Source organism: Mytilus trossulus, chromosome 3 (assembly GCF_036588685.1).
Source record: "Mytilus trossulus isolate FHL-02 chromosome 3, PNRI_Mtr1.1.1.hap1, whole genome shotgun sequence".
NCBI lineage: Eukaryota > Metazoa > Mollusca > Bivalvia > Mytilida > Mytilidae > Mytilus > Mytilus trossulus.
In genome coordinates this window covers 28,167,680-28,183,498 of record NC_086375.1, presented here as the reverse complement: position 1 = coordinate 28,183,498, position 15,819 = coordinate 28,167,680, and the positions used below count along the sequence as shown (strand labels likewise).

At 32.2% G+C, this 15,819-nt stretch overlaps 1 protein-coding gene across 1 annotated transcript in view; it reads left to right on the top strand.

Moving 5' to 3' along the window:
- The window catches only part of LOC134710621 (proprotein convertase subtilisin/kexin type 4-like), a 58,582-nt gene extending 43,312 nt beyond the window's left edge, over positions 1 to 15,270 (top strand). Inside the window, exons 17-18 of the mRNA XM_063571004.1 lie at positions 13,646 to 13,787; positions 14,858 to 15,270. Coding sequence (XP_063427074.1) covers positions 13,646 to 13,787; positions 14,858 to 15,270 — 555 coding nt within the window. The remainder of the gene's footprint in view (positions 1 to 13,645; positions 13,788 to 14,857) is intronic.
- Positions 15,271 to 15,819: the final 549 nt, after the last annotated feature.

Below are 15,819 nucleotides of genomic sequence, written 5' to 3'. Positions count from 1 at the left end.
TAAATGTTGATTTATTCAGTACAGCTTGAGGCAAAACTCTGAAAAAACTAATAATATTGTTTTCGATGCAACAGGTAAGTTGTCAAACTAGTAAATCAGGTACTGCGCACACATATAAATTATTTTTGTTTAGTTTTTGTTGCTGAAACTTCTCTCATATTTTCTTGACCAGGATGATGTAGGTCTGCCACTTATGGCTTTGGTTTAAGTATTTTGCCAAATGTTTATTGGTTAATTTTACAGGTTGTGCTAAGTGAAGGGAACAAACAACTTACAAACATTTTGTTTGCTATATCATGTATATATAATCGTGAACACTTTTGAGTTTGCATAAATTTGGTCGTGCTATTTAAATTATTGTTACTTAATGTTTCAATATACACTATACTTCGTTGGCATTATATACAAACCGGGAATCAAAAGTGTTAACGCACTTTCGACCCCTTTACATTGTATATATATATTCATTCAGCAAAATCATTCGATAAAATATTAAAAGTTACAGCCATATAAAGAGTATTTGGAACAGAAATTTACAGAAAAACTAAAAAAGACTTTTTGACTCAACACTATGTATGAACGATAATTAAAATATTCATATGGAAGAAAAGCGGCAAATGAACGTCATAGTAATTATTATAACATAATGTTTTCATGCGATGTAATTTTTGTTTCAATGCTGTAATTTATTCCAATGAAGAAGGCCGTAACGACCGATACGTATGGGAATTAGCCCAACAATGTTAGATATGTACATTTTGCGTTAGCAAATATTTTGTTCTCCCCTCGACGGGATTCGAACTAATGATTCTGAAATATGGTGGTACTCAATCAAATTGCACTCTGTCCGAAGCGCTAGATCACTCGACATATTTGTCTCTTAAAAAAGATCTTTCGGTTGCCGTTTTTTCCTTTCCTCGTCAGTTTTAATCTAGCGCCGTAACACAGTACATAGTACATGATACATAAAGCATGAAGATGTAAATGTTACAGATCAGATGAATTATACTGTTAAAGATCCTTCAAATTGATGTAAGATGCAGTCACAGAAATAATTATATATAAGTATGTCTGAACCAGTGACAAATTTACTATAGATTTTATTAATCAAATCACCACCAGTGATGGTGATATACGACCGAAAATACATTATGTGTATATATTTCGTCCAAACATGAGCCCAACAATGTTAACTTTGTTAATTTGTGTTATCAAATGTTTTGTTCTTCCCTTACCGGGATTCGAATATAATTTAGCCCCGTAAGGTGAAGGTCGACTACCTCACCTGATTTATTAAAGCAGTTTCGTCAACAAAAGTGAGACAGGGTCATGAACGCCTTCATTTGTAAAGAACCAGAATGATTCTAATCACAAATACACGAAGATAACATTACTATGCTGGACAGTTTGATCAACAGCATGTTCTATTTGATTTTGAAGATTGATATCTCAGCATTCAGTCCATTATCCAATGGGTCTAATACCTATATATATAGCTAGTTACCAGTATAATCGTTGATCGATTGTGTCCTATTATGTGATCTCAATTAAGTTTGAAACAATATAGCGAGTGATGCACAGTAGAGCATGTGCTTACCTTGTAAACGCATTCGATCGCGATTCTTTTAAAGTTCATACTATTCCCCCGGTTCTCGCCTATGACCTTGAAATATATTTTATAATTATTTTACTTGATTTGAACATTGGTAAAACTACTACCGCCTTGATAGTTCTGTAATGAAGCTAATTGTCAGGAAAAGACATCAAAGAAAAATCAAAGTGAGACAAAATTGAAAAAAAGAGGTATACTTTTCTTAACAAGCATACGATGGATGTTTATTATTGACAAAATATCACACAATTGATTATTTACGTTTTACTACAAACTATTGTGTTTTGGAGAAGGTTCGATAAGGTTCTAAAATAGTGTCTTCTTCTAGTGTTAATTCCAAATCAAGATCTTTTTACCAAACTTACAAAGAATTATCTTTAAAACATTGACTAGGTAGAACAAACACTATCGTTTTTAATTTGTTGGTGAGTATTTTATTTCATGACGTCACATATATCACACATAATCACATTGCAATGTTCCATGTTTTTTGGACTTGAAACATTGAACCATCGACAAGTTTATCGATGCCTTCTCTATATGTTTTATATTCGTGTGAACTTCAATTTAGCCCCATAGCTAGAGATGGATAGATCATGCATTGTACGTGTAAAGTTATTTAAAAGGAAAGAATGTCAATACTAAAAGTGAAACAGAGGTTCATCATTTAATTGACTGAATTGATCCACAAAAAATGTATTCTTATACAGATAAAAACGATGATAACAATATATATGAAACTAGAATATGAAATTAAACAGACCTTCAAAAAATCTAGTCGCACGAGTTGTGTAATCTAATTATTATTATAATTATGTTCACATCACTAGTATATGGTCATCAGAGGTCAACTCGATGGTGTCTAGACTAAAATACACACTAAAATAAGCTACATATTATCGTGCCTTTGCTCTATAGATTGTTTATGTTAGATTTGTGATAGTTTGGATAAATGTTTACATGGTGATAAAATATGAGAATGTTAGTCAAATCGGTGAACAAGAATTTGACAGCTAGTGTCCCTTTGAAGATTTATGACAAACGATACACGAAAAAAGAACAATTACACTTTCTCGAAATTGAACTTACTTTATTATCTCATACGGTCGATGACGTTTGTTTTAATAGCACATGAGACATGTTTTGGTTATTGGTAATGAGAGACTGAATATATAGAGAATAATACATGGCAAAATCCGTATCATATGTCGTATCATCCCGAGACATCAATATCATCCCAAGGGCCTTTAGGCCCGAGGGATGATATAAGTCGAGGGTGATACGGCATGTGATACGGATTTTGCCATGTATTATACGCTTTATCATATATTTCTAATATATAATACTCTTCTGAACTGTTTTCTGATCCATAGATTAGCACTGGGTTACCTTCAGTTCTGCTTTTGTCTTGTTTCAAAGCCTTAAAATAACTGCTTATACAAAGCATCTTGGTTACCTTAACCATTTGCCTGCTGATGTTTAAAAAATATTTTGTTTATTATTGTATTTATTTGAGTGTTTTGTATTTTTTATAGTTGCATTTAGTGTGCCAAAAAATATGCACACTTGATGTTCGTGACGTAACATACAATATGAAAACTTGACGTTCGTGACGTTACATACCAAACAATGACGTCATTAAAAAAAATTGACCTATTTTGAGGAAATTTTTTCTTAAGCAAAAAAAACACAAAAAACTTACTTTATGTAAAAAAAAAAATTAAAAAAAAAAACAGGTATGCGATACGGGGTATGCGATACGGGTTTAGCTATGCGATACGGGGTATGCGATACAGGGTAGGTGATACAGACTGGAAAAACAACCTTTATTAGATATACAAAATAGCTGTATTTTGTACTAAATATATGATAAAACAAAGGAATATTCAAACTCATGGCAAAATACGAGGAAACGAAGAAAAGACAAACAACAGTATCCAAAACACAACGAAAAAATAAAGATTGAGCAACACGAACTCCATAGAAAAAAACGTGGATGATAACCGGTGCTCTTGATGGGTAATCATATCATAATCCACATGTGGCACCATGCGTATTGTCCATGTAATTAAAAGGCTGCTGATTAGTCTTATTCGGTAGGATATATTCAAGGAAAAAAGGGCGTGACATCTGGAAGATATATGTCGTCATCTGTGAAACAGTAATTTTAAATGGTTCAATCCACTTGAAATGGATTGAGTGAATCATTGATATGAAATCAATAACAACTACTAAACTATAAGTAACATGCTATGGGCAGTGACAAATATATCGCGAATTCATTTGATTCAGTCTAAGAATGCCTATTTACAAAGCATTCTCATCAATTTTCTAAATCAACAAGGATTCATAAAACAATTTGTCAAATTTTACGTTTCGTTGTTTGCTTTATAATAAACAAAACTCATTTCAAAACAGGAAAACAATACATTGGATGTTATGTTGACAAATCATCAACTAGAACCTTACCATACGGAAGACTTGATGACGAAGCTATGACCAATGATATGTGTGCATCATTTTGCTGTTCATTTTTGAATGATGCTACTTTTATGGGAACTCAGGTACTTTTAAAATCAATTAATGTTGTACATGATGATATTCGTGATTTCCGTATTATAAATGTTTCTTATTTGCAGATATTTGTTTATAGATAATTTGCATTGACCTATTAATCAACTTATATTGCATTATAAATATATGTATATAAAAAAAAATGTAACATAATTACCAAAGAGACAAGTCTCCACAAGAGACATAATGACATAGAAATTAACAACTATAGATCACCGTACGGCCTTCAGCAATGAGCAAAATCCATACCCCATAGTCAGCTATAAAAGGCCCTTAAATGACGAATGTAAATCAATGCAAACGGGAATACTAACGGAATAATTATGTACCAAAATGGACGAAAAACAAATATGTAACACTTAACAAACGACAACCGCTGAAAAACAGGCTTTTGACTTGGTAGGTCAAATACATACAGGATGAGGTGGGGTTAAACATGTTAGCAGGATACCAACCCCCTGACGGGGTTCAGTGGTGTAACAGTACAACTTAAGAACAAACTACAAACATCAGTTGAAAATGCTTATGAGTATATGCATTTAAAATAAAATATGTTATAAGTACATGATTTCTAGAGCGATCATTCACATTTTTTTGCAAATAATACCCATCTACTGATTACCAGACCTACTGTTGCACAGAAAGATGTAAGTAGGTGAGCATAACAGGTGTCACGATAGGAGCAGGAGTGATATTCTTATACTTCTGAAGAATCTAAGTTTAAAACCATGTAGCGTTCGTGTTGCGTAATCTTTGGTTGTCTGAGATTAAATATTTAACAGTCTTTTGCCGCTGCCCCACCAATATTGACCATGCGAGTGTATAATTTGTTTGTAATTTTGTGGTTTACTTAATATATTCTAACTAATAAAATAATACATAACTTATTATTTACTGCATTTTCATATCGCTATCCACTTCACAAGAAAACAATGAGTTTTGGTTAGTTAATTCACTACTCCGTCCTACCGTCAGATTTCTTGATATGACCAACTGTTTTATAAGGTATAAACTATACACAATTTAATAACGAAAATAATCATTGGAAACAAGTTGATACTCGTTTCATTTGATACTATGAAAACATCAATGCAAATTCGAAACGACAGAGATTGAAACAAGAATGTAAAACGAAAGTCACTATTGAAGGAAAGATTAGATCTATTAGTCCGGCGGCTACAAGCATATTTCAGACGAATTGTGCACATCTGCTTCTATCATGTTGTAAATGTTTATATATACAGTTGACACTTCCGGTAAAAATATGACGTAAATTTTAAAGATGAGTCCTGAATCCATTTCTTCGATGTAGATTTTTGGATAGATTGATTAATACAAAAAAAAAATCACTTTAGTACTAAAACATATTTAAAATAACTACAATTTTCGGCAAAAAATAACGATCATTACGACATGCACTACTTGCAGTGCACGGGATACCCGATTTTCCACATTAAATATGGCCACGGCATATTTTCTTACATCCACAATGTACAAGCTTCTGACAAAATGATGAGGCCTCAAAAAGAGTTTTTTAAAAGTTATCCCCTTTTTCCCCGCCTGGAATGGGTAGCATAAGAGCCAATCCCAAGCTCGTCTCCCTAAAGACCTTTCTAAGTATATTGCATGATTTACATGCTGGAAAAGACTAGACTAAGTTGAGGGAATAGCCTCAAAAAGCCTTCCCTTTTGCACCAATAGTTACTTTCTTGCTTCGTTAACCATGTTATACCCATCTGTTAATTCTCTGCGATCTTACAGTAAAACCCCGGTGGTTAAGTCTGATCAATCATCATTCGTTATGTTAAAGTCACATCTTGAAACGCAATCAATGTATCCCACGTAGTATGTTCCCCTCTCAAGCAAAGAGAGAACCGTATCACAACAGGTAAAGGCATGGAAAACAATAAGTGTGTCAGATCACTGAATGCTTAGTGCATTTGAAAGGCCAATGATATATTTTAATCCAAAGTATTTTGCCCTCCCAAACACAATCCATAGTTCGTCTACCCCTATGTCACAAAATAGCGAAACAGTAGTGACAGCATCATCATTAACGACTGTTCGAATCATGACTCCTTTACATTCGTGTTTCACTGCATCAGACACATGCACCATGATTCTAGTGTCTGCCTCTAAATGTGAACTTGGTGCTGAACTTGAAATATATCACGTAATGGATAAGAAAGAATATCTGACCATTTGTTGCTATAACTACCATACGCATCAAAGACTTCATCCACTCGTATTACAGTTTCAAGGTATTTTCTTAAGGTAAGTACATAATACCCAATCAGCATACTCGTTAGGCCGCAATTCACAATCGGAAAGCTGATTTCCCACATTTACAAAGACTGTCGTATTGTTTTTCACATCATTAAAATCCTAAGAACACATATTTTTTTGCCTAGTTAACTAATCTGTTTCTTTTTTTCGATCTTACAACAAAACCACGTATCGTTTTCAATGACATTAAATTTATCAAATCTATATGGTGATGTTGGCTGGTCAATCATCATTCTAAATGCTAATGTCTCATCTTCAAAGTCCATAAATTTCACCAACGCAGTTCCTTTTCCAGCAAACGTGTTATCTTTTAATGCCTAGTGCATTTGAAAGGTCATGGGTATATATCTTATGCTTTTCCCCTTCCAAAAACAAACCAAAGTTTGTCTGCCCCTATGTCACAGAATAGCGAAACAGCAATGACATCAGTATCGACTGTTCGAGTCATGACTCAGTTGAGTCAGTGTTTTTAATCTACTTTACGTGACTCTGTATGTATGTATGCCGTCATACTCCGAACGACAAAATTATTTTTATTTCTACCTGTGCGAATTTCAAACGCGCAATTTTACACCAGTACTGAAAACCTTCTATCCTTTACGGGTAGACTTTAAATAGATTAATAAAGTCGTATAAGAAAAACAAAATGAGTAACTATGTTAAATTTGATGTATGCCTTTTGTGCCTCTTCGTTACATTTGTTGTTTTTATAGTAATATTAAGATGATAACACAATATTGACTGCTGTACCCCTATTTTTGACATTTTTACTCTTTGAGTATGTTTGTTTTGTTCATGCATCGTTGACAATGTAATGGAATTTGATGCGACTGTCATACAAGTGAGAGGTTTAGCTAGCTATAAAACCAGGTTCAATCCACCATTTTCTACATTAGAGAACGTCTGTACCAAGTCAGGAATATGACAGTTGTTATCCATTCGTTTGATGTGTTTGGACTTTTGATTTTGCCTTTGATTTTGGATTTTCCTTTATGAATTTTCCTCGGAGTTCAGTATTTTTGTGTTTTTAATTTTTACTGCATCAGACACATCGATCTTAATAATAGTGTCAGTCTCTTCGTGTAAAAATGGTGCTAAACTTTAAACATCATCAAGTGGTGGATAACAGTGAACATCCTGAGCATTTGTTGCTTCAACTACATTGGACTCAAAATTGTATTGAGCAAGCTGCTGTGAATGAAAACTTAAAAGTTCTTTATTATTGTCGATATCTTTTAGAAAACTTTGCCAATTTTGAGGATGTTTTTAACCCAGGATTCGTCTGTGTATATCCTTTCCCCTAAATGTTGCTCTTGCTTCTTTTAGCAGCTTTCAAACTACCAGTATTGTCTATGTTCGCATACGACACTAAATCCACTGTTGTTACAGTGTCAAGGTTTTTCCTAACGAGTATGATGATTGGGTATTATGTCCTTACCTTAATAAAATACCTTGAAACTGTAACAAGAGTGGATGAAGTCTTTGATGAGTATGGTAGTTGTAGCAACAAATGCTCAGGATATTCTATCTTATCCACCACGTGATGTATTTCAGGTGTAGCACCATGTTCACATAAAGAGACAGAAACCAAAATCATGGTGCATGTGTCTGATGCAGTGAAACACGAACTTAAACGAGTCAAGATTAACAGTCACTGATGATGCTGTCAACACTATTTCGCTATTCCGTGACATAGGTGTAGACGAACTACTGATTGTGTTTTGGGAGGCAAAAATCCTTAGATTAATATCTATCAATGGCCTTTCAAATGCACTAGGCAATTAGTGATCACACATACTTATTTCTGACCCCTACCTTTACAGGTTGTGATACGGTTCTCTCTTTGCTTGAAAAGGAAAAAAAAGACTGCATGGGAGACATTGATGGTATTTGAAGATGTGACTTTAACATAAAGAATGATGATTGATCAGCCAAAATCATCAGTGTTTTACTTTAAGATCGCACAAACTTTTCAGATGAAGCTAACATGATTAACAAGAAAATCATTTTTTGCACAAAAGGGTAGGCTAATTATAAGTGAGGCTATTCCCACAACTTGGTCTAGTCTTTTCAACCAAGTAAAACGTGCAATATACTAATGCAGGTGTTTCGTGAGACGAGGTTGTGATTGGCTCTTATGCTACCTAGTCCAGGAACTAATGGATTGTTAAGGGATAAAGAAGGTCCCTTTTAAAAAAAATCTTTCTGAGGCCTCATCATTTTTTCAGAAGCTTGTACATTGTGGATGTAATAAAGGATGCCGCGGTCATTTGTAATGTGGAAAATCGGGTCTCCTGTGCACTGCCTTGTGTGCATGTGTTGGTGAATGTGAATAAACATGCATTCTTGACCAAATATTTTTTTTTATATATGTTTTAGTACTATAGTGATTTTATTTTATTTTGTTTTAATCAATCTATCCAAAACTCTACATCGAAGAAATGGACTGAGGACTCATCTTTGAAATTTACGTCATATTTTTACCGGAAGTGTCAATTTTATATTTAAACATTTACAACATGATAGAATAAGTGATTTTGGGGATAACTTAAAGCCAAAAGTTTTATGACCAGCACAACAAAAAATAATTTTCTTTACATTTTAAAAAAAGTTGAAAATTTGAATAATAAATTGATATTTCTATGTCCGCCATTTTGGATATTACCGGAGGTAAGGGTTTTTAAGACACATGTCTTATACATTGTATCGATCAGAAGCACTCAAGAAAGGTTCCTGCACAATGCAATGATAGTAGCAAAAAGTTAAAACACATTTCAATCACCCTTTTAAAAATAAGCTCATTTGAGTACAATGTCCACCATGTTGGATTTTAACCGGAAGTAGGATTTCTGAAGACATCTAATCTATTTAAGTTATCCAAAAGTAGTACAAAACAAAGGTTTGTTCCAAATATTATGATAGTAGAATGATAATAACACATTTTTACACACTAGCCTTCGATATTGGGCTGAATTAAGTATGACGTCCGCCATTTTGGATTTTACCGGAAGTGAGACATTTTTTTGAAATGCCTCCTTATCTGAAATAAAAGAGTAATGGTGGAGGAAGGTCTTTGCCAAATTTCATGCTTGTAGCAGGATGTGCAAATTTTTTCACAAAGCCGCCGTACTATATCAATTAAACATTGTGAATTGCAGCGTAAAGCATAGAGTATAAAAATATTTAATTTAAAATTGGAAAATTGGAAGTATTGTTATTAGGGAAAAACCTGAATATTTCAACACTTCCCCTAATAACGCTAAATGTATATATATATCAACACAATATTTATATTACTCTACTAGTAAATACTATAAATTACTATTGATAGAATGGTGGTTAGCACGTTAGACATATCTTGAATAAAATATGTTGACATCTCATCTACGTATAGTTTCAAGCGTGGTGAAGTTAAGATTTTATAAAATCTCTTTCTTTGTAATGCAGCACTAATTGTCGAATTACCTGATTAGCTGTTCTTTAATAGTCGTTACCAATTATTGTTTCTTGTTTATAATTGATTCTTAAAAAACAATATTGTTATAAGCTTTGTAAATTTCCGTAATAAAATTGGTGTAGATATTTTTTATTTGTTTTTGGTGAAGTAGCAAAGAATATTTGTAACAACTATAATCATAATAGTTTGTAGTTTAATGTATTCAGATAATTAAACCAATTTATTTGTTTAGTTAATTATAATCATGTTAATGAATATTCTCCCTGGGTATTCAGCGGTAATTAAACAGGAACACTTATTGAAATTCTGTACACCAAGTTTAATTGTTAAACAATAAAGAATCAATTAGAGTAGTAAAACATTTTTTTTGTTATAAGTTTTGTTTAATGAAACTAAAACAACCCTGCCGTTTAGAGAGGTTATGATCTTCTACCTCGGGTTATTGTAAAGGTTTCAAACCCCAGGTGCTCATTAAAAGAGTAAAGGACGATTTATATCTCTATAATAGTTGTCAGATCACCAATTATTCCTTCCAATTAAAAACGTAAAAGTAACTACAAAATAGTGTTGTTGATGTCATTGTTTACTTAAACTAAACTTAAAATTTGTAGAAATAAAACTGTTGCTGAGAGAGAAAAATATTTATAGACCATGTTGTGCCCAAATTTACTAGTTTATGATTTGTTATGGGAAAGTATTTTGAAATCAGTGAAATTTGCAAAATTTTGTTGAACAGATACGGATTTTCAATTGGTGGTTAGAGACATTAATGCGTAAAGGGATGTAAAACACAAAATCAGAAAATATTTGATTTTTTGTTTGTCTTAACTGTTCATTTGAAATGTAAGTAGCCACATTTCAACGTTTTAATTTTGACCAAAAGTCACATATTGTCAATTTAGAGCCTTAAACCTGAATGTGTGCTATATGGTTTTAGCTTTTTCAACACCCGATAATGACGAGTGTAATATTGTCAGATTAGAAACATGTTTTAGTTGTCTATTTACCCTTTGATTTGAGCGTCACTTTCAAGAATACTGTAATCGAAATACACGTCTAGCGTTCCTAATTTTGATTGGTATCTTTGGTGATTTCGCTTTGAAAAATAGCTCTTAAAGGAAGAACTGACACGTCAAAATCCTTTAATATATGTGGAGTAAGAAGAAAAACCAATCATTATCACGAAATAAGGGCACCCCACGTAAGGGTATTTTTTAAACGATTCTTAATTTCCTCTTTTTTTATTTTGTTTATTGATAAAGGAACATGTCATAGATTCAGGAGTGGGGCGAATTACATTGTAATGTAATGTATTATATTACAACTACGTTGACAAAGCTAGCATTATATTACAATTAATATTACATGCATCAATCAGGGTAATGCATTAAATTCCATTTACTTTTGCAAAGTAATGTATTGAATTACACACTTGACGAATGGACACTAGCTATGAGAAATATAAAAATCAATATATTTTGTATTAGCTCAACCAGTAATGAAATGCAAATAATGGCATAATAATTCGCTTTTAGCAGCCAGTATGGTTGAATTTTGTCAAAATAAGCTAAAAACAAGAATGTGTCCTCAGTACACGAATGCCCCACTCGCACTATCATTTTCCATGTTCAGTGGACCGTGAAATTGGTGTAAAAACTCTAATTTGGCATTAAAATTAGAAAGATCTTATCATAGGGAACATGTGTACTAAGTTTGAAGACGATTGGATTTCAACTTCATCAAAAACTACCTTGACCAAAAACTTTAACCTGAAGCGGGACAGACGGACGAACGAACGGACGGACGGACGGACGAACGAACGGACGAACGAACAGACGGACGAACGGACGCACAGAACAGAAAACATAATGCCCCTCTACTATCGTAGGTGGGGCATAAAAACCATTGATGATAAATTATTCACTAGCAAATGAATAATTCGACCTCATTGAAGTCGTATTCATGTGAACTTCAATTAAACCCCTTAGCTTGAGATGGATAACACGTGAATTGCATGTGTTTAGTTATTTGAAGGAACACAATGTCAATCTTTAAAGTGAAACAAAGGTAAATCATATGATTGACTGATTCGATCCACACAAAAATCCCCATTTTTATAGAGATAAAAACGATGATAAATATTTGATTTTATCTAAAATATGAAATTAAATAGACCTAGAACAATATAACAGCACGAGTTTGCTTAATCTATTTATATCTATATTTATGTTTACATCGTTATCGGATAACTTTAGATGTCAACTCGATAACTAATGAGATGGCGTTTAGACTAAAAAACACTCGAGAAGAAGCTACGCATTTTCATACTCGTGCCTGTTAATTGATTAATTGAGACTTTTAATAGTTTGGTTAAATGTTTAACATTGTTATAAATCCAAGATGAGAATTTGATCAAAATCGGTGAACATGAATTTGATAGCTAGTGCCCATTTAAAGTTATTATAAAGTGAGAAAAAATTAAACATATCTAAAAACATCATAAAGTCACAAAAGATTCAACCATATGCAATAACTGTTCCATATACATATTAAATTTAAAGTCTATGTAATACAACTATTAAATTTGGAATAGGTTCAGTAAGACCCCTTTTTGGCCCCAAAATATTGCAGTTTTAGAAAATTGTAAAAATGTAATCTTTAAGCTATATTTTGGAAAGTAAAATGCTTCTGCTACAAAAATATGAGCTGTTGACAATACAATACACAAATATCGCGTAACGTTCTAGCATTATTAAGTCATACTTAATTACTGAAATCTTCAAAATGTTAGCATTTTGGTTAATTTTGGAGCGGTTTCCGTCTAAATTGAAAGTGGCAGCATTCGTGTTCATTCATAATATTGAAATGCTAGTTGTATTTGATGATAATACAAAACATATATAAAGGTTGAGAAGGAACACGCATGCGGCCACTTTCATTTTTGACAAAAAACATCTAAAAAGTGACGTTTATTTGGCATATTTGATAGATCCTTACCGGACCTACTCCTTTTTACATTCGAAAGGATTTAATGTGTACATATCTGTGCTTTCTCTAAAAAGAAATTACAGAGATACATTTTAATATTGATTTTAACTAATGTTAACTTTACTTTTATATATATACATTTGTTTAATAAATTATAATGAAAAATATTAGCTGATTATTTCTTTCCTAATTAAAATATAAAATAGAGCTTATAATTTATGACCAAGTGTCGAAATGGTGAAATTTTAAAGATTGATTTCAAAATAAACTAATGACTGTTTATACTAATGGTGAACTTTTCTCTTATTTAATCATGGCAAGGTATTCATTGATGTTTTGACAACAATAAAACACTTTTACAGTAGTAATGCTTTTCAAATAAAATAAAAGTCAATATCCAAATGATTGTTTTTTAATTAATCCAGACATTTCATATCCTGCTGTAGCTAAATCCCCAACAATCTCTGAAAGCTACATTATACTTTTAAAAAAGGTAATGCCATGTTATGCTATGTAATGCATGAAATTACACAACTTTTTTTCTAAAGTAATGCATTATATTACAATTACATATAATGAAAAAAAATGCTGCATTACACATTACATACAATTACAATTTGCATTAACTCATGTCTGCATAGATTCAATGCCGATCAATCAAAAGCTTTATACTTATTAATATACAATTTAAATACATAACGGTATAACAATGTTTCAATCTATTACAGTTACGTGTAGAGTGCTATTGTAGCCATGCACCCAACAATGACAGTTTTGTAAAAGCACAACTAAGTGAATGCAATGAGCTCTGTGGTGGAAATTCAAATGAATTTTGTGGAGGCAAATATAGACTGAGCTTATATAGTATAGGTAAAGTACTAGTGATATCACATATTAATAATGCTTTTGTTACAGATTTTCAACTTTTAAATACAATGAATTTTGTTTCATAAAATAAAGACAAACAAAGGTGGAGAGATTTCTCATTGATGAGGACGAACATTGCTTATAATTGCTTTCATTCATTCATTTGAACTTTAGTGGCCAGTTATGTCTGTGTCGTAAAGTAAAGTGTTCAATTCCTCTGACCAGTTCAAACTAATAACTCAATTATTGGCATTTTGAGAGACATTTTGAAGCTGGATAGACTACTCATCGGCTTTGTGTAAATATAGTTGGTTATGGACGGGTTGATTTTTTTTACTGGAACTGAAAACTAGTACGTCTAAAAGTCCCTTTTATAACGTGTTCTTTTTTTGTCTTCGTGTCAGTGTAGTACAGTAGGCTTGTACGTGTAATCGTGTAATAGTAACTTGTCCTGATATGCCTGTAATATTTTCACTTAGTCGTTGAACAAATATCAAGCAAGCCATCTAAAACATTGAATTTAACCAAACTTATCAAAACCAGTTAAGTTAGGGTAATTTCATTTTACTTCAAGGGTATACGGACAAATACATCCATACAAAAATATATAATTTTATTTTGGAACAATGGATTTACATTTTGGGGAGTGTATATGTGGTTATAATACTGTTACTTTCAATTCACTTTTGGTAAACAGAAAAACGCTTTCTAGTCAAAACAGATATTGATCGAACAATAATCAGAACGCAAATATTGAAATTTTTAGAGTAGCTCTTTGCTTGCTCTACAATTTTAACTCCATTATAAAATGTTTATCAAAACACAACGTGATATAAAGTACACAATCAAATTCAAAACAAGAAAAATATATACCTAGTGCTTCAGATAAAATAATGATATAATCAACCAATCAAACTTGATTCTGGCTTAATTCTAAAATTTTGTACACAAGTCAAAATGGAAGTACTAGTTAAACAAATAATGTCAAATACCTAAATTCAATTTGCAATTGTTGGCCTTTTCTGTTCGTTTTATTTAATACACTATGATTTATCATTATATATATTTTTCAGATTGTTCACCCGACACAACAGTCGGAAGTTACCCATCAACCACAAGCGACAGATCATCAGTTATTCAAGAAGTGAAAGCCACTGTTGCAGCTCAATCACCACTAATCACCAGCTTAGCACAATTTACCCAGATATCACCAGATGGAAATAACAATTCCGTCGCCTGCTCCTGTGCAAACTGTATGCAAATAAATAACACTATTTGGACGAAGGAAGAACTAACAGAAAAATTGTCTTTGTTAAGGAATGCAATTTCTATAGACAAGAAAGGAACAAACTCATACAAAGCCACTAAAATGTCTGCATATGATCCGAGGAAGTCTTCAAGAAATATTGGCATAGTCGGCATCATTGTACTGGTTGTTCCTGTTATATTTATAGTAATTATGGATGTTCAAAGGATCTGTCAATGATAACATTGTTTAAAAATATTAAACAAAACTTATTTTTAGTAGAAAAAAAATGTAAATTATTGATTACTTTCTGTATTAGAAATATTTTCCAACCATTGAAATGTAGAAATACAGTGTACTTTGCAACTGTCTTATTTTTGAGTAACAATTTTTGTAAGTCAAAGAATTATCCCAAATTTATGCACAATTCCGGATCTATTTTTAAATCGGAGTTCAAAATGTACGGGAGTAAATAATTTTACCATCACTTAGTCTTTCATCACTTAGACTAAAAAACCAAAAACACTAAGCACTGTACAAATTGGATTATAATTTATCGTTGCCAACGATTGAATATTTAATACAAGTTGATGTAAACTCTAGAGCGTACATGATAATATGAGTGTTTCTAACCAAAATGTTGTACAGTTAAAAAAAATATAAATCAAAACATCAAAAACAACCTTGAACACTCTATTGGTTTATTTCAAAATATCCATATGACCTGTAGGAGGATTTTAATAGAACAAATTTCCGTTTTGCAATTTCCTCGGAGTTTGGTTTTTTTGT